The following is a 20857-nucleotide window of genomic DNA, read 5'->3' on the forward strand; positions in this document are numbered from 1 at the left end:
TTGGAATACCACTTTCCTCAAATAATCAACAATTTAAAATTTAAAAATGTACACCACACAAACTGCTGCTGTTTCGCGTATTTTTTGACGTTATCGCTGACATTTGACACTGACAAGTGGTGTATAATGTATATAGACAAAAAAGTAAAATCAAAACATTATACAGTTTTTTGTTCAACGAAATACATTTAAGCCAACCTGAAACAGAAAATAATTGTTTGTGTTTATTGTTACAGGAATAATATTACCTCTTATGCTGTGCTTAGGCAGTGCCGTGGCAGATTTTCATGGTGTTGATCCGAACACCTTATCATGCGATCCAACAGGACAGGTACTTAAATATTATCATGAAATCTTAAAAGTAAATAATATGTACTTTGTACAGTGTACTATACAGGGTGTCCCAAAAAGTAGTGATGAACGGAAGCTGGGAGGTAGAGGACCTAGAGGGCTATCCGAATCACCCCCATGTGTGTTATGCGATTTTTCGTATTTTCGGAGTTATGACTCTTTTTTCAATTTTTCACCTATCGCCGAGTACGATGATATTTTCACTCATGGTAACATCAATTATTGCGGAAGATGCTTGATTTTTTTTTGTGTGCTACGCTGAAAGATAAGCCAATTCAGTATGGTAATATTTACTATCGTTAGATCTTTGAATGGAATAAAAAAAAGGATGAAATGCCAAGAAAGGTAAAATTTCCCGGTATGTTCACCACTTCAAGGGCCCGTAAAAAAATAAAATTACATAAAAAATGTTTTCCGTTTGGCTTTTAAAAACTTGCTCTATCTATCAGGTAGCTACCCTGAAAATTTCATTTTATTATTCAGAAGGCTTCAATCGAAAAATTGAAATCTAAATGTGGTAAGTGCAAAAATTTTATTAACATGATGATCATTAAAACCAATAAATAGGTGTTTAATTACCAGAATTTTTTAAAATGACCCCGCTGTTGCTCAGTGCAAGTGCGACATCACCGTAAAAAGTTGTCTTTTAAATGTCTGAATGCCCTTTTATCATTTTTAATGGTTTCTTCTGCTACTATGAATTTCCGGGTTATTTCGTCCAAATTGTAGCAGTCTCTCGTCTTTGTAGTATCCCCACGGAAAAAAATCAATATGGTTTATGTCCGGAGACCGTTCAGGCCAGGCTAAAGGGTAAAGATACCCTGAAAGATGGATTGGTCGTTGCAGCCTGCGCATGCGCCGGTGACGCTTGCCTTAAAACCTGGCCTCCACGGTCCCTCAACCTAAACCCAATTGATTTGTTTCAATGGGGATACTAAATAGACCTCGGCTACTTGAGAGAATGCCACAATTTGGACGAAATAGCCCGGAAATTCATAGTAGCAGAAGAAACCATTTAAAATTATAAAAGGGCATAAAGACATTTAATAGACAACTTTTTACGGTGATGTCGCACTTGCATTGAGCAACAGCGGGGTTATTTTAAAAAAAATTCTGGTAACTAAACACCTATTTATTGGTTTTAATGATCATCATGTTAATAAAATTTTTGCACTTACCACATTTAGATTTCAATTTTTCGATTGAAGCCTTCTGAATAATAAAATGAAATTTTCAGGGTAGCTACCTGATAGATAGAGCAAGTTTTTAAAAGCCAAACGGAAAACTTTTCTTATGTGATTTTATTTTTTTATGGGCCCTTGAAGTTGTGAACATACTGGATAATTTTATCTTTCTTGGCATTTAATTCTTTTTTTTATTCCATTCGAAGATCTAACGATAGTAAGTGTTACCATACTGAATTGGCCTATCTTTCAGCTTAGCACACAAAAAAAATCAAGCATCTAGCGCAATAGTTGACGTCACCATGAGTGAAAATATCATCGTACTCGGCGATAGGTGAAAAATTGAAAAAAGAGTCATAACTCCGAAACTACGAAAAATCGCATAACACACATGGGGGTGATTCGGATAGCCCTCTAGGTCCTCTACCTCCTGGCTTCAGTTCATCCATACTTCTTGGGACACCCTGTATAAAAATTGTAAATATCACCTCAGTTTGTATTTTTATAACTGCAGATAGACGATTTTAGTGGCTTAGTGGAAAATCATTTATACATTTTGTTGAAATATGTAATTTCAAATATTCATATTATTTAAACCGTTATCTTTCAGACCTTTCTCCTTCTACCCCACTTTACCAACTGTAGCAGATTCTTTATCTGTGCCCACGGTCAAGAGGTGGAGACGAGTTGTGCTGGCGGCACAATATTTGATTTTCCCATCCAGGTAAGATTTATTAATTATTTTATATTTACCTACTTTTAATTGTAATTAATGTGGTTTGTTGCTCTATTCTTTTTAATAATTGTTTTTGCTCATCCATCACTCACTTTGTCTTTTATTCTCATTTTAAAGGTTGCCTGCGATGGCTTAGCTTCAACAATTCATGTATTTAGGAAAAATATTTTTTGTTATATTTTATCGAGTAAGGCTTAATGGTATTTACTATCATAGTAATAAAAAATGTTGCCAAATCGTTAGTAATCTTTCTTGATAGTAGACGAAGTTCCGTTGTTCAGCTACTTATTTTTATTCAATGTTTTATTTTAGATGTATCCATTATTTCGTCCATAATTCGTATGTTTATATTTTAAACTGTTTCTTTTGTTAGCGGATAAAGTTTCAAAGATAGGTTCGCGATTTTGGTATCTTGCCAAAGAAATTTCACTTCTGACACGTGTGTCCGGAACACAATATGCTTTTTTTCGTAATTTCGAATCATTTTAAAATTTTAAGCTTTATTTTGATAGTGAAAAGACAAACTTCTCTAGTATCCATTTCTATTTCGCTTATTTTATTTCCCATTAATTTATTTTAGTCCTGTAACCACGTGTGGGCGACTGAATGCTACCTTCGTGACAGGAATGATGTAGAAATCGAGTCTGGTTCAGGAGAAGAGGAGTTCACTGACATCAGTTCTAACACTGGTAGGTTTTATTTTGTTTGATTACACGCGAGTATTTACAAATATATTTTAACTAACTTTCCACCTGCGTCTTTGCCCGCTCTGAATTTTTTGCTCATCACCATTGATTTTTACTCATTAGTAGGTACTTACATTGCATTTGGTACATAATGATGTAAAATAATTGTAATTTTGGAGTGTTTAATCTATGGTATGATTTTTCCAGAATCATTCGTGCCAATCGTCAAGAAGCTAGCAGAAGTGCAGCCAGCAAATACGTTGCTTAATTGTAACGACATCAACGTCGCTTCTCGAAGATTCTCTTATAAGTGAGTGTGAACTTAAACTTTTTTCTTTAACAGTCGTCACTGAAAACCAGTGTTAAAAAACGTACCCTGTAACTTCAGACGTGCGGTTCTTTGTGGCATCATTATCTTAAATTTGTACCCTCGCTTTACTGACTTGCTATAATATGGTATTTGGAATATTATTTCAATAACGCAACATTTAAATTCTATGTGTCTGTTAATCTGGAACGCATTTACATCTAAATATGGCATGTGTGTGGCATGGAATTTGAATTTGTAATAGACAAGCTATTTTTAAAAAACTTTTATAAAATGGTAATAGAAAATTAGAGTAAATAAAATAATAATAAATAAAAATAAAAATATCTTTATTTCACAACCACAATTACAAAATATACAAAAACGATGGTCCCGTACTAGACTATAGTCTGTATTACGGGTACCGATGTCCTAGAGTAAGATTTCGTGTTATTAGATTAGAGTCTTTATTACAGTTCCTTTTTCCGAGGCTGTAGTATAACCTAATAATATTATGTTTATTAAATATGTATCAAAAAATTAAATCAAATACAAAATTGTTTCAGCGGTGACTGCCAAAGATACTGGCGCTGCGTAGAAGGTGTTGCCATAGCGCAATACTGTTCTGACGGGCTATTCTTCAACGAATACAAACAACAATGCGACTTCGAAGCGAACGTCAAATGCGAGGATCAAATCGATGACGAATTGAGCACCGAATTCATTGTTTACAAATAAACACGTACTGAATTTGATAAATTACGGAACGCTACAACAGTTATACTATAACCGTTTACAGACCCGCAGAAGGAAATAAAAAAAAGAAAACAACCCAACTGTCAATGTCAAATTTCAACAATGACGTTTATATGTCACTTTGAACATGCCTTTACACAGATAATTACGAGGAAACAATAATTGGTTTTCCCGCGATTTTATAAAAACCAACGAATAAATATTTATATAATTGAATGAACTCGGGACTTTTAATTTAGCATTAAATTATTTTCATTTACATAATATTATTACGAATTTCCGCCAAGCTTTGTACCTAATTTATGACCTGTGATTAAATTGCTTTGGTTCAAGGAAAAGTACTTACTGAACTTTATAGTATTATCTATTTGTAGATAAATAATCATTTAAAAAGAAAATATTCAATTAATTTATTATCGGTTATCTTACATTTATCTTACGGGATTAAGATTATCCTTTGCTATGAGAACATTATCAGAAAAATAATATTTATATTCGCATAGATTTTTTAATATTTCTAGCCTTTCTAGCAAAATCTCTTTACAGAACAAATATTAAAGGTCCTACTTACTATGTTTATTAAAATATACGAAAATAACGACACAAATTTTAACGAGATATTTATTTTATGAACCAAAAAGGAAGTTTGTGTAAACCCAATTACTTAACTTGATAATACATAGCTATCATAAAATTAATCTAGCCAGGATGTTTGTAATTATGTTTAATAATCCATTCTAATCGAACAAAATGTATATTTTTATGTTTCATTTCATGCATAAAACGTTAGAAATAGGTTTTATCTAAAGATAAGTTGGGGATTATATAGGATTATTACAATTTATTAGTGGACACATTTTAAATACGTAACGATTAGGAAGTAATTTATAATTTTCCACGCTTACCTACTGCTTTGAATGTTTTTCATGTGTCATGTACACATGCTAAACATCACAGATAAATAAGATTACCGTATTTTTTATTTATTAAGTTTTATTTAATTTTAACATGTATTTTTATACTTTAAAAATAAATTCCTAACGTTTGTTGTTTTTGTAGTAGAATTTCACAGTAGGATCTCTGACTATCCGATACGACATGTAGGTACCTAGGTGTCCAATTTAGATATCGGATCGGATGATGTGGACACTTTATTATGACGTCACACTTCATAAAAAAGTTTAAGTCGATGAAAAAGTGATTCTTACGTATTGTAACGTCATTGATAAAAATTCGCAATTCACAAATGACAAATTTTCATATAAGTATATGTTTATCCCCGTGTTTATCCCCAATTATCTATGACGTCAAGATATTGTATCAGTATTAATTATTATTATAGGTATATAATTACTTATGTAAGCAAATTATAATCTACAAATAAAACAAATTTTCTGTTTTAAAAGTTTATTTTATTGACATGTTTGGTAAACCGTCCCGCATTTTAGGAGGTTTGTAATAGACAGATAAACAAAAATTGTATTGTTTTTTTGTTACACTCAAAACAATTTCAAAATTCAATTGATTACAAGTTAATATTTAATTTATTCCTTAGGTTTCGGCTTAAAAAGGTCTGCATCAGGTTTATCCTTTTTCTCAAAGGGATAGTAAGGATGGTCTTGCCAGAAACTCGGCCATACCACTCTGTAGTCTTTGTTGTATTTGCCTGAAATAAAAAATTTGTTTAACTTATATAAATATATTTTATGCATACGTAGATGAAAATTGAAACATGTCTGTAAAAATTTTGGTAAAAAGAAAGTCGAATTTTCTATATTATCTAATTTTTGGAATCCAAGCAATAAAAACCATTGTTTGTCTTTGTGTGTCTTCTTTACTGCCTACATGCTACATACTAATTTGCACACTAATTTGGTACCTACGTAGATTGAGATGTAGAACCACAGAATATACAGGGTGTCCCACTATTGGTATACTAAGCGCGAAGGTACTTGTAGTTATGCAAACACTGATCACGTAAAAAATACTTAAACAACAGAATTACACCAAAATTTTTTTTGCTAAATCTATACAAATATTATAAAGAGGAAAGGTTTGATTTTTTGTTTGTTTGTTTGTTTGTATGAATTGAATAGGCTCCGAAACTACTTGGCAGATTTGAAAAATTCTTTCACTGTTGGAAAGCTACATCATTTCTGAGTGACATAGGCTATATTTCATTTTCAAAAAAAATAGGCATCCTTACTAAAATTACGATAACGTAATCCAAGGTGTGAAAAAAATATCAAAAAACTACCTTACATCGCGTGCGCTGCGAAAACTATTGATGATAGAACAAAATGATATACTACATTTTTTTAGAACACACCATTATCTACAAAAAATCAGCGGCAGCATATCTCTAACTATTACAGTCATGTCACAATAAGCGTTTTTTTATTGAAAAAAAGAAATTAAAATACCACCGCTACAAAAAGCTCTTTATTTGTACCTTGGTATTAACCCTTATCAAAATAAACGATGTATTATTTAAGACTGCTTCAATATCTTTATATTACTTTTTGAATTATTCGATTCTGACAATCCATTCAAAAGATATCACGAGTTAAAAAAAATTAAAAAATAAACTGTATTCGGCTAGCTATGCGTTGTAGGCGTCAGTCGTCACTCGGGCAGGGGTACGGGAGGGGGGTTAAGATCACGAAATAAACTTGCCGCGCGGCGCGCGGCTTCGGGCTTACTCGCGCGGTCGGCTCCCTACGTGATGGACGTGTGCGGAATTTACGCTTGATAATAATTCGTTTAGTAAGTAACTAAACCGATTTAAAAAGTTCTTTTCAGAACTAAACCCATTTATATAAAACTAGCTTCCGCCCGCGACTCCGTCCGCGCGGATGTCGGTCTTCGCGTGGATGGTTTATTTCTCCATTTTGAGTAACTCTGACAATGACATCTTATAAATATCTATTGGACCCAAATACGGCTAGGCCTATAATAATACGGAACGTGTGTTCGCGGTTCTACACTCTACAGAACAACGTCTATGGATAAAACTGAAGAATTAAGATTAATTTTTTTTCTACGTATTTTTCCAGGATAAAAAGTATCCTATTTTACGCCCAGGATAATAAGGTATAATTATACCAAGTTTCATCGAAATCGAACCGTCAGTTTTCCCGTGATGCCTTCACATACAGACAGACAGATAGACAGACAGACAGACAGACAGACAGACATTTAATGCCCGTGCGAAGCCGGGACGGGCCGCTAGTTTTTCCATAAAATTCATGTTTTTTTCTCTAGCTTCGCGCAGCCGGCATAATATAACGCTTCGCTAATGTGAGCATTTTGTCTATCACTATCACTACATAGTATAAAACAAAGTCGCTTTCTCTGTCCCTATGTCCTTATGTCCCTATGTCCCTTTGTACGCTTAAATCTTTGAAACTACACAACGGATTTTGATGCGGTTTTTTTTTAATAGATAGAGTGATTCAAGAGAAAGGTTTATATGAATAATAACATCCATTAAATAGTGAAATACTGTTAGAAAAGTACTGTTATTTTTGAGGTTTCTAATGTGATGTCGTAAAAAATTACATTTTTTCCGCTTACATTGCAAACGCAGGCTGAACACTACGAGTTTTATCAAAATAATGTACTAAGTATTATACACATAGAAAAGGTCTACAGAAAAGTCCGCGATGGTATATGTCTATCTCTTTTGGATAACCCACAATAACTTTTTTTTAACACCGTATGATTTAAGTGAATATTTTCCAAGATATTACAGATTTAAAAATTGCGGGACGTAGCGTTTGCGGCGGTACCGGCCGGCCGCCCGGCTATATATTTTATACCCGTGCGAAGCCGGAGCGGGCCGCTATGTTTTTATATACTTACAACGTTCACAGTTTTTCTGTAGTGTGTTTAGTATCAGCATTGCACCCGTGCGAAGCCGGGGCGGGTCGCTAGTGAAATAATAATCTTAAACGATAGCTCATGTGCGGGTGGCAAAGTTGGGCGGTTTGCTTGTTAGGGGTGTACACAAAGAGTTTTAAAAATTCATCTATTTGAAAAAGAAATGCATCTGGAATTTTATAAGTATTTTTACGTACTCAGCGTATGCTAAACTATAACCTCCATTGAGCTTAGAAGTATGTCTGTGGCTTAGAATACCGACGGTGGGACACCCTGTATAATAGTGTAGAACATAGAATATGCTTCTAAAGCTTCAATTACCTAAATTACTGAACTTTAGAAAGATAGTTTCTAAACTTATCCATTAAAAATAATAATATTTACGAACCGGTTGAAATATATTTAAAACTAGCTTTCCGCCCGCGGCTTCGCCCGCGTTTTCAAAGAATTACCGGCATTGTTCCCGTTCCCGTGGGATTTCCGGGATAAAACCTATCCGATGTGTTAAACCAAGTTACAACCTATATGTGTGCTAAATTTCATTGTTATCTGTTCAGTAGTATTTGCGTGAAAGAGTAACAAACGTATATACACATACATCCATTCTTACAAACTTTTGCATTTATAATATTAGTAGGATTATAAATTAATTAATATAATATCTGAAAAACCCGCATCTAATTCGGTTAAGCCGTGTTAGAGATTAGCGGGAAACAACTTAGGCAAAACAGATAATAATTTTAATTATCATTGTTTAGGGTGATTAAGGGCTTTTATAATAATAGTTCTTGTCACATTCTTATATTAATCGTCATATTTTATGACTGTGTTATTGAATCATCTATCTTCATGCAATATTGAAGTAAAACTTCTTTAGATAAATATTTCGAGACAATTTACATACACGGCACGATCTGATCCCATACTAAGCTTTCGCTTGTGTTATATGGAAACCAGATGGCTGATTAACATACATAAATAACACCCAGACACAGAGCAAACATCTATGTTCATCACACAAATATTTGCCCCGGGTGGGAATCGAACCCACGACCTCTGGCTTGGAAGGCAGGGTCACTACCAACCAAGCCAACCGGTCAGTCATGTTTACGTTTTTTCTTTATATGAAACATCCTCGTACTTCAAGGAATATTATTAAAAAAATAATTAACGAAATCGGTTCAGCTGTTCTCGAGATATGTATTTGCGCTTAGCAACACATTTAGCATTTTTTTATATTATAGATACATATTAGTATTATTATAATAGTACCACAGATAATAATATGTATAATACTATACTTGATAGAACTATTACTTATGCATATAATAGTACTCAATATAACGATTTCAATAATTCTTTTTTTATTATATGCCTTGAAGTAGTTACGAGGATGGTTCTTATGTAGAGAAAACGTAAATATTTAGTATTTACCACGGGCGAAGCCGGGGCGGACCGCTAGTACTCAATAAGTACTCAATATAATCAACAATTATGAATTATTACTTACTTAATTCCATCATTTCTTTTTCAGTCAGCTCGAAATCAAATACATTGATGTTTTCTTCTATTCTGTTTTTATGAATTGACTTTGGTATCGGAATAACGCCTCTTTGTACCTGTAATAAGATATATAAATAGATATGTAATAAATTTCTTTCGATTTTCACACATATATAATACAATTAACAACAAAATATCGAAAAAATTAAGGAAAAAAGCAAATTAATCTACACAAATATTATAAAGAAAACTTTGTTTGATTGTAATGAATAGGCTCATAAACTACTGGACCGATTTTAAAAATTCTTTCACCATTCGAAAGCTACATTATCCACGAGTAATATAGGCTATATTATTATATATCATCATGCTAAGACCAATACGAGCGGAGTAATGCGGGTGAAACCGCGCGGCACAGCTAGTCTTAAATATTTTAACTAAATTCTCGAAAGCAGACAAAAACAGAAACCTGTAGCACAGAATACTTAATAATATATAAGTAACTAGCGACCCGCCCCGGCTTCGCACGGGTGCAATACTGATACAAAATACACTACAGAAAAACTGTGAACGTTGTTTATAAAATTAAAAACATAGCGGCCCGCTCGACTCGCCCGATAGCCGGGCGGCCGGCCGGTACCGCCGCAAACGCTACGTCCCGCAATTTTTAAATCTGTAATATCTTCGAAAATATTCACTTAAATCATACGGTGTAAAGGGCCATATAGATCTATATTAAATGAACAATGTATTCAAGGTATTTAATTGGTTAAGAATTAATGCTGTATTGGTTAAAATCGCATCGAAAATTAGCCATTATTTGTCGTAAAAAGTAAATGACAAAAAAAAGTTATTGTGGGTTATCCATAAGAGATAGACATATACCATCGCGGACTTTTCTGTTGACCTTTTCAATGTGTATAATACTTAGTGCATTATTTTGATAAAACTCGTAGGTTTCAGCCTGCGTTTGCAATGTAAGCGGAAAAAATGTAAAAATTTACGACATCACATTAGAAACCTCAAAAATAACAGTACTTCTCCACTATTTAATGGGTGTTATTATACATATAAACCTTCCTCTTGAATCACTCTATCTATTAAAAAAAACCGCATCACAATCCGTTGCGTAGTTTCAAAGATTTAAGCGTACAAAGGGACATAGGGACATAGGGACAGGAAAAGCGACTTTGTTTTATACTATGTAGTGATAAGTAATATTGTAGGTGTAGGCTAAACCAGCATTGACTGTTTTTTGGGACCAGACTGCAGACAAGACTAGTTTTGACCGATTATTATTAGATCTGACATTTGAACTTGACACTTGCTAAAAGTGTTTGCTCATTGCCATAAAAGAAAAAAGAGCGTGTGTCGAGCACAGCACGAATACGTCGTTACGTCGAAGCACACGTGTCAGGAGTGAAACTTCTTTGGCAAGATTCAAAGCATTTCAAAGATATCAAATCGTCGCCTTACTTCATGTCAACGCAATGGTATGGCGCGACCCTGAAATTTTACTCTCCACGCGCCTAAAGAAGTTTCACTTCAAAAAAAGATCTGACATTATATCTGAAATTGTATTCATAATTTAATCTTAATATCCATACTAATATTATAAATGCGAAAGTAACTCTGTCTGTCTGTCTGTTACCTACTCAATCACGCCTGAACTACTGAACCAATTTGAATGAAATTTGGTATAGATATATTTTGATATCCGAGAAAGGAAAGGCTACCTTTTATTGAGAAATATGTACCACGGGCGAAGCCGGGGCGGACCTCTAGTATTATATAAATCTCGTGTTTGTCCTCAATGGACTCCTAAACCAACCGATTATAATAAAATCAGCACCATGTGCAGTTCGATCCAACTTGAGAGATAGGATAGTTTAAACATGTAGGTACCACGGGCGAAGCCGGGGCGGACCGCTAGTTTATTAATAAGTACTACTAAATACTCACCAAATATCTCAACACAATCTGCGGAACCGTTTTCCCATACTTTTCCGCCATTTTGACTAACTCCGGGTCGTTAACCCGTGGGGCCGGTTCATCGCCATTTGCGAAGAGAGAACCGAACGGGGTATACGCCATTACCGCTATGTTTTCGCGTTTTGTTAGTTCAAGTAATTTGTTTTGAGCTAGATTTAGGTTCACCTGGAATTATATTTGTTTTTTATTTGTATAATAAACAGTGAAGCAGTAACAAATTATACAAGGAAATCTAATTATAGATGCAGATGTATCGCAACCAATCGTACCGTGTACGTATGTATGAATATTATGAAATGCCGAATTTTGTTGCGATGTTCGACATTCCTATGTGAGAATGTTCTGTTCAAATCCTATGCACAAATAAAATACAGAATTATCTAGTGTCAATGAACCTATCGTATAGGAGCTAGCAACGTTGACAAGAGAGAATTTTAGTATAGTTGGTTCTTTGATACCTATACTGTTTCTTTTCCTATTTCGGTTAGAGTCCGGGCTGTCTGGCTGGCCGCAGTGGTTGCGTTTATTAGTGCGCACAGGAAAATATACTTAACTTTAAAGTCATTTATTAACGCGTCATTTTTAATCTTTTGCCTTTAGATAGATTGTTTGTTTGAACGCACTAATCTCAGAACCTACTGGTCCGATTTGAAAAATTATTTCTGTTAGATAGGCCATTTATCAAGGAAGGCTATAGGCTATATATAATATATATCACGCTAAGTCCAACAGGAGCGGAGGTGAAACCACGGAGCACAGCTAGTAAAAAATAACGGATTTAATCATCTTTACCTCAACTTGCAAAACAGCGGGTTTTACATGACAATTTTGCAATAATCTCTCCATCTGGCTGATATTAAAGTTAGAAACTCCAATGGATCTAGCCAGACCGAGTTTTCGCACTTCTTCCATGCTTTTCCAAGTATCTAGGTAGTCTATCACGTCGAAACCTGAGTTGTCTGGCTAGAAAATAAAACATAATTTAAAAAATAGCCTATAGCACAGATAATAATAGAATACTATAGTATAGTAATTAGTACCAAGTACTATAAAAATATTATATGTAATACTGAAGAGCTTGTTTGAACGCGCTAATGTCAGGAAGCATTGGACCGATTTTAAGGATTCTTTCAAGTTTCAACCTTTGATAAAATATGTAATATGTAAATGATTCCAGAGTAGGCTAGTAAAAATAAGTATGTATTAATAAAGAATCAAGTATTTCGTTATCTGATAGTGATCTGCTTTAAAAAAAAAACACGTAAAATATCTTAAAACAGCGACTGTGATAAAGCACAATCAAGGAAAAGAAGCCATAAAATTTACTTCTAGTTAACGAGCTTATTTTTTTAGTTTTATAGATGGTAATTAATAATTATTAATTCATTAATATTTTATTCTACTTAAAAAAATATATAAGTTTTACCTTCAAAGCGACAGGATTATGTATAAGATACAAATCAACATAAGATGTGTTCAAACGTTGCAAGGATCCCTTTAAAGCGTCCAGCACATTCCTCTGTTCATGTAGACCTAGCTGTAAGAAAAATTTAAGACTTAGGTAATATGTTATCGGCAATCTATAATCAGGTATTCTCAACAATACCTAGGCAATGTATAGAATACCGGGGGTGTTCATGTATGAAATACATAGCTTTTATCTCAGAATTTGAGCGCGGCGAGCGAATGTAAAAATTGCGTAACGAAAAAACCCCCCCCCCCACTCCCGGCACAGCGGTGAGATGCTATGCAATAGCTTTACCGCGGCAGTCCTCGAGTGCCACACGCACACACGTATTTTTTTTATTATTAATCTTTTGTAATGTAGTAGTATTTATATAAATGTACTAGGACCTCGGAAATACGCGGGCAGACTGAATATCAGCGCTGTTCGGGTGTTAGCCAACAGCATGGCTGATAGTCTGTTCCGATTGCCTAATATTACTTTTTAAGTTAAGATTGTCTAAGTTTTTGTTGGCAAGCTTTTTTTCTTTCTTTCTTCTTTCTTGATGTTATATCAGAATAGGATATTTATTTATATTTAAGTTTTAGTAAAGGAGCTTTCAAAAGAAGTCAAGTTTCATAAATAAATGAACGAATTAGTGCTTCAGCCAAGCTTCAGCCTTATTAAGATAGGGTTGATCTTTTCTACTAAACACAAATAAGAACAATAAATTACCTTAGTAACAATAAACACATTTTCTCTAGGAACACCAGATTTCCTGATTCCCTCACCGACCTGCTCCTCATTATGGTATGCTGATGCTGTATCCAGCATTCTGGAGACAAACATACAAATTAATTTTATTATGCTATAGAGAAGAGCTTGAATATGTCGCCGTCATCAGGTTGAATCTGCTATTTGATTGAATGACCAGCGCGTTCATTGAATGACGACATTCAATTGAATGACTAGTCCGAACGTGACGAACATAGCCCTTTGACCACAGGGGATATAAGTTATAACGCTTTGCAAAATATTCTCAGCAACTGCCGTCATTCAATGAACGCGCTAGTCATTCAATCGAATAGTAGTCAGCCAGATGACTGAAACAAATATGTATATTAAATTACCTAGTTAATTTTGTGTAAAAATAAGATAATTAATAGGTATATGAAGTACATATTATAGCGAATATATCGCTCGTAATTACATAGATTACTTACTCATAATATTTATTTATTTATGCTTTATTGTACATACATACCAGGGCAAACAAACTTAGACTATAATTTTACACATATGCACGAAAAGGCGGCCTTATTGCTCAAGAGCAATCTCTTCCAGGCAACCCTGATTGTAAAATATTAAAAATAACAATATTATGTTGAAAATAAGAATACCAATACACTGTTCTTATAATTATTGTCTTCTTATATGCTTTTATGGCTTTAATTAAAATAGATTTTTATCTAAAAACCTTTATAATTATAATGTTATTTAAATAATATTATATATAAAGTAATTCGAGACGCTAACATTTTTACCAACTATTATTCTTCCATTGTTCTTTAGTTTTTAGTTTTTCCTAGTATTATATTATATTATCTGTGGTTTTACCCAGATAATATAATGAGCTGTTTTTGCGTGTCAGTTACAAACATTCATCCATCCCAACAAACAAACTTTATATCAATATTTTATATAGGTATAAGGTATAGGAATATAAAGTAGTAGGAATTGGAAGCGATTTTGTACGTGACAAAAATAAATGAGTTTTTTTGCAAGCTTTGTCAGAACCGCTTCGAAGGTTAGCCAAAAATAAATGATATAAGGAACAAATAAATTATAACGTTAATGACATACATTAAATATACTATACTCTAGGCATGGACTCTAGGTATAAACTATAAAGTACATATAATATTAACATCTATTAATAGGTAGACAGGTACCTATATATATATAAGTATTTTTATTTTACAAATTAACTAATATGTACCTACACCGAGTCACCGATTAAGTTTATGCAAAAACATAGCCAAGATTACAATAGAATACCTAGATATATTTATAAATCAAGAAAATATCTATAATAATATACTTCGTCTTTTCTTACTTATTAAAAATAGTCTATCTTACTCGGTAAAGAATGAAGATGAAGCTAAAGATCTACTCATTTTTGTGTAAAATCGTAACAAACAGACAATAAAACTATTCTCTATACTAATATTATAAAGCTGAAGAGTTTGTTTGTTTGAACGCGTTTATCACAGGGACTAGGTACAAAATTCATTCGGTGTTATAGGCTACCTAGGTATATAATAATATTATCACGAGCACAACAGGAGCGGAGCAATGCGGGTGAAACCGCGAGGCACAGCTAGTTATGGATGAAATAGATAATTTATTTAAACTTGTATAAGAAAACTTTTTACCTGTATCCAGCATTCAATGCCCAAGTGACCGGTTCTGCTACTTCATTGTCTTTTATTTCTTTTTGTCCATTCTGTAATATGAAAAATTAACTAAAATTTAAAAAAATAATATAGAAAAAAAGCTAAAAACACGCTTAAACTCATGAAATCATTGTATTCCTGTCCTTGATAAGTGTACAATAATAAGCTATAAATAATAATTATTAATATAAGTACACTAAAAAACACTCTTAAACTCATGCAATACTTAGGTATTGTGTTCCTTGATAAATGCACAGTTTGAAATGGGTTGACATTGCGGACGAAGACGCGGGCGCAAAGCTTGCCATAATTATTTTTTCACGAAATGTAGTAAAGAAAAAAAGTTACACGTCTTGTATTGATATCTAATAAAATGTTAAAAACCCGTTCAGAGATATAAAACGCTTATTACATATAAAAAATCGGATCTTTCCTCGTTATAATAGTCGGGTAGAAAATCTCTCTAATAGAACTGCAGATACAGTATACTAGCTTTCTGCCCGCGGCTTCGCCCGACTATGACTTGGAAGCAGTAGGTATAATTTATCAAATTGATCTCTTCCAAGCAACCAACGCAAAAAGGTAACTCAGGTACCAAAAAAAATTTAATTAATAACTTACTTCGTCAAAACCTAAAAATGTTCCCAAACCCAGAACAGGCATTAAGTGACCATCATTGAGGAGATTTCTTGGAGCTTTCCCACCATCTGTTTCGTCGCATATCTAAAAAAAGTTTGTATGTTTGAATGGTGTAACCTCGGGAACTACTCAACAGTATTTGATTTTCTTTAGGTTACATTATGATCATGAAAATGTATTTAAATATTATTATAGGGTTGATTTTTCCATGCTTGGATAAAACTTATCCGTCCAATAAAGTATTACACGATAATATTAAAATGTCACGTAACCCAAAAAAACCCTGTCAAATACGGGCAATTAGAATACGTTTTTAAAATGGTAGTTTTACTTTTATACATTAGGTAGGTATTCGACGAATAAGTTTTAACCAAGGATTGAAAAATCAGCCCTAAGGGGTTTAAATAGGTACTTAAGTGTCGAAAATCTAAATCTTCCCTTTTAGAGGAAAGATAATAAAAATTACTAAAATCCAATAAAAATATTATGAGACAGAGTTAAACTTAATCTAAAAAAAATAGTTAAAAATAGCAATATAGATAATAGCCTAATAGGTATCAAATAGTAAATAAATGTTGTTTATCGTTTATATATTATTTTGTTTTGAACGAATCCATGGAAAATTTATGTATTTTGCGAACCAAACAACCACAGATGCAAAAAAGGCGCCAAATCATGTTACAAGTTTTTTTCTTTTTAAATCAATTCAAAATTAACCCAATATTGTATTGATAATGAGAAATATCAACTTTCTTCTTAAAATAAAGAATAACTTACCACAATCGATATATAACACGTAAATAATAAAACCAAATACATCATCACACAAAGATTAATACAATACTGAGAGATTGCTTTGCCTTGAAGTTAAGCTTTGAGTTGTGTTTCGTCCACACCGAGTCGAGGTCATAGCTCCTAGCCGTATAGTTTTTATAATAACTAGCTTACCGCCCGCGGCTTCGCCCGCTTTGTCTAAAACCTAATCCATACTAATATTATAAATGCGAAAGTAACTCTGTCTGTCTGTCTGTCTGTTACTCAATCACGCATAAACTACTGAACCAATTTTCATGAAATTTGGTATAGAGATATTTTGATACCCGATAAAGGACATAGGCTACTTTTTATCCCGGGAAATTGACGCAATCCCGGAAATCCCACGGGAACGGGAACTATGCGGGTTTTTCTTTGACTGCGCGGGCGAAGCCGCGGGCGGAAAGCTAGTCAATTATACAGGGTGTCCCAAAAAGTAGTGATGAACGAAAGCTGGGAGGTAGAGGACCAAGAGGGCTATCCGAATCACCCCCATGTGTGTTATGCGATTTTTCGTATTTTCGGAGTTATTACATTTTTTTCAATTTTTCATCTTTCGCCGAGTACGATGAGATTTTTATTTATGGTGACGTGAATTATTGCGCTAGATGCTTGATTTTTTTTTGTGTGCTAAGCTGAAAGATAGGCCAATTCAGTATGGTAACATTTACTATCGTTAGATCTTCGAATGGAAAAAAAAAAGAATTAAATGCCAAGAAAGATAAAATTACCCAGTATGTCCATAACTTCAAGGGCCCACAAAAAAATAAAATCACATAAAAAAGGTTTTCCATTTGGCTTTTAAAAACTTGCTCTATCGATCAGGTAGCTACCCTAAAAATTTAATTTTATTATTCTAAAGGCTTCAATTGAAAAATTGAAATCTAAATGTGGTAAGTGCAAAATTTTTATTAACATGATGATCAATAAAACCAATAAATAGGTGTTTAATTACCAGAATTTTTTTTAAATAGCCCCGCTGTTGCTCAATGCAAGTGCGACATCACCGTAAAAAGTTGTCTTTTAAATGTCTGAATGCTTTTTTATCATTTTTAATGGTTTCTTCTGCTACTATGAATTTCCGGGTTATTTCGTCCAAATTGTGGTATTCTCTCAAGTAGCCGAGGTCTTTTTAGTATCCTCATTAAAACAAATCAATGGGGTTTAGGTCGTGGGACCGTGGAGGCCAGGCTTTAAAGCAGGCATCACCGGCGCATGCGCAGGCTGCAACGACCAATCCATCTTTCAGAGTATTTTTGCCCTTTAGCCTGGCCTCCACGGTTTCCGGACATAAACCCTATTGAATTTTTTCCGTGGGAATACTACAAAGACGAGAGACTGCCACAATTTGGACGAAATAACCCGGAAATTCATAGTTGCAGAAGAAACCATTAAAAATTATAAAAGAGCATTCAGACATTAAAAAGACAACTTTTTACGGTGATGTCGCACTTGCATTGAGCAACAGCGGGGCTATTTTAAAAAAAATCTGGTAATTTAACAGCTATTTATTAGTTTTAATGATCATCATGTTAATAAATTTTTCCACTTACCACATTTAGATTTCAATGTTTCGATTGAAGCCTTCAGAATAATAAAATGAAATTTTTAGGGTAGCTACCTGATCGATAGAGCAAGTTTTTAAAAGCCAAATGGAAAACCTTTTTTATGTGATTTTATTTTTTTATGGGCCCTTGAAGTTATGAACATACTGGGTAATTTTATCTTTCTTGGCATTTAATTCCTTTTTTTATTCCATTCGAAGATCTAACGATAGTAAATGTTACCATACTGAATTGGCCTATCTTTCAGCTTAGCACACAAAAAAAATCAAGCATCTAGCGCAATAATTCACGTCACCATAAATAAAAATCTCATCGTACTCGGCGATAGATGAAAAATTGAAAAAAATGTAATAACTCCGAAAATACGAAAAATCGCATAACACACATGGGGGTGATTCGGATAGCCCTCTAAGTCCTCTACCTCCCAGCTTCAGTATATCACTACTTTTTGGGACACCCTGTATACTAAAACCATCCTCTTGAATCACTCTATCTATTAAAAAAATCGCATCAAAATCCGTTGCGTAGTTTTAAAGATTTAATCATTCAAAGGATTAGTTTATATCACAGAACGTTTATATGTTACGTAATAAAACAAAGTATTACTTAAATATTTGTCAATTTCATTTATCCAGTAAATAAACGAATAATAACTGTTTAATTGTTAGAGTGGCCTTCCATGGTACACCCACCTTATGTAGTGATAACTAGCTGTATCTCGCAATTTCATATGCGGCCAAAACCAAGTATTATTAGATATATGTACTTAGCTAATTTGTTATTCTGATGTATAACCTACTAGCGACCCACCCGCGGCTTCGCCCGCTTTGAAAACCCAATAAATTATATTATATTAAAACCTTCCTCGAGAATGCGTTGTATAGTCCGTGTTGCAATCTGCATGTCACAATCTATATTATCATCATTGTCTGAAGCTTCCGCCTGCGGCTTCCCCCGCGTTTTAAAAGAAAAACCCGCATAGGTAGTTCCCGTTCCCGTAGGATTTCCGGGATGAAACCTATCCTATCCTATGTGTTAATCCAAGTTACCCTCTATATGTGTGCTAAATTTCATTGTAATCGGTTCAGTAGCATTTGCGTGGAAGAGTAACAAACACACACACACACACACACACATCCTCACAAACTTTCGCATTTATAATATTAGTAGGATATGAGTAAGTTAAAATAGTATGAAAAGTTACTTGTGTTTAAAAATAAAATAACAATATACCTACAATGAGCATGATTTTGATCAAATTGTGCTTTATTACATAAATAATATTATCAAATATCACCAATCAATACATCCGTCTGTACATGGTCTGTACTCTAATTAAATTTAATGTAAAATGTACACATTTTAGACATTTGAAAAAATCCAAACATATTTTTTAATAATGTTTTATACAGAAATCAAAAAAAGGAAAATAGAGATTGGAAAATGGTATCATCGCAGACGGCAGAGTACACTCATTGTTATTGGTGCACATGTACCGTGTAATATAAAATAGCTAGCCGCTCCGCGCGGTTTCACCCCCGTGGCTCCTCCCTTGTTGGTCGTAGCGTAATGATATATAGCCTATAGCCTTCCTCGATAAACCTAACACCGAAAGAATTTTTTAAATCGGACCAGTAGTTCCCGAGATTAGCGCGTTCAAACAAACAAACTCTTCAGCTTTATAATATTAGTTGTTTACGTAGTATATTATTATTAGTCTGTGATATTAGTATAGATTGCCGCGGCTGCAAGAACTTCTACGTCCATCTTTGAAGCGCCATAATGCAGAATGATCAGTAAGCCAATGTGTGAACAGGAATCTTGGATAACCATCATTTTTGCCAACACCTTGGCCCCATGACGTGTACTGCCGCCTTTATGTTATGTTTCGTCCTACAATATGAAAAGATAATAAAAATTACTTACTATAAACCAATATAAATATTATGAGACTGGAGTAAAACTTAATCTGTTAAAAATAGCAATTTATATAATATCAATAGTAAATTAATGTTGTTTATCGTTCATATTGTTTTTGTTTTGAACGAATCCTTGGAAAATTTATGTATTTTGCGAACCAAACATGAAACAAGTAACAACCACTATACAACTTAATCATATTTATTAAAACACAACGCTTAATTAATTAAAATTGAAATTGAAATTTTCTTTTTAAAGTTAAATACATAATATTATATACAACTGTGGTCTGTGATATACAATCTATTTGCGTGTTAAAAATAAAAACACCATTTAGCGCAGAACATAATTAATTACCTTCAACAATAGATTTTATTAAAAACTAGCGGTCCGCCCCGGCTTCGCCCGTGGTACATATGAAAAATAGATGTTGGCCGATTCTCAGACTTACCCGATATGCACAGAAAATTTCATGAGAATCGGTCCACCCGTTTCGGAGGAGTATGCAGACTAACATTGTGACACGAGAATTTTATATATATAGAATATATAAGATAAGAATAAGATATTTTATATATAAGATATTTTATATATAAGATAAGAATAAGATATATCATCATCAA

At 33.5% G+C, this 20857-nt stretch overlaps 2 protein-coding genes across 3 annotated transcripts; one reads left to right on the plus strand and one right to left on the minus strand.

Moving 5' to 3' along the window:
* Nucleotides 1-8: 8 nt before the first annotated feature.
* Nucleotides 9-4240, plus strand: LOC149896457 (peritrophin-1-like). The gene is made up of 6 exons (XM_090117649.1): nt 9-144; nt 237-331; nt 2146-2259; nt 2852-2960; nt 3165-3267; nt 3831-4240. The coding sequence occupies exons 2-6, from the start codon at nt 254-256 to the stop codon at nt 4000-4002; spliced, it is 576 nt and encodes a 191-aa protein (XP_089973775.1). The 5' UTR covers nt 9-144; nt 237-253; the 3' UTR covers nt 4003-4240.
* A 1166-nt stretch (nt 4241-5406) lies between these two features.
* LOC149896458 (aldo-keto reductase AKR2E4-like) lies at nt 5407-16830 on the minus strand. 2 transcript variants are annotated; one of them, XM_090117650.1, is made up of 9 exons: nt 16714-16826; nt 15919-16020; nt 15277-15347; nt 13577-13676; nt 12824-12934; nt 12190-12360; nt 11368-11562; nt 9413-9521; nt 5408-5686 (listed from the first exon to the last, which is right to left on the minus strand). In XM_090117650.1, the coding sequence occupies exons 1-9, from the start codon at nt 16756-16758 to the stop codon at nt 5565-5567; spliced, it is 1026 nt and encodes a 341-aa protein (XP_089973776.1). In that variant the 5' UTR covers nt 16759-16826; the 3' UTR covers nt 5408-5564. The 2 variants fall into 2 exon arrangements, with proteins under 2 accessions (XP_089973777.1, XP_089973776.1); XM_090117651.1 differs by lacking the exon at nt 12190-12360 and having other exon boundaries at nt 5407-5686; nt 16714-16830.
* Nucleotides 16831-20857: the final 4027 nt, after the last annotated feature.

The sequence above is a fragment of the Colias eurytheme genome, chromosome 28 (assembly GCF_061535395.1).
Source record: "Colias eurytheme isolate Ceu_HAF_F1 chromosome 28, ilColEury1 Martin Lab GWU primary, whole genome shotgun sequence".
NCBI classification, from domain to species: Eukaryota; Metazoa; Arthropoda; class Insecta; order Lepidoptera; family Pieridae; genus Colias; species Colias eurytheme.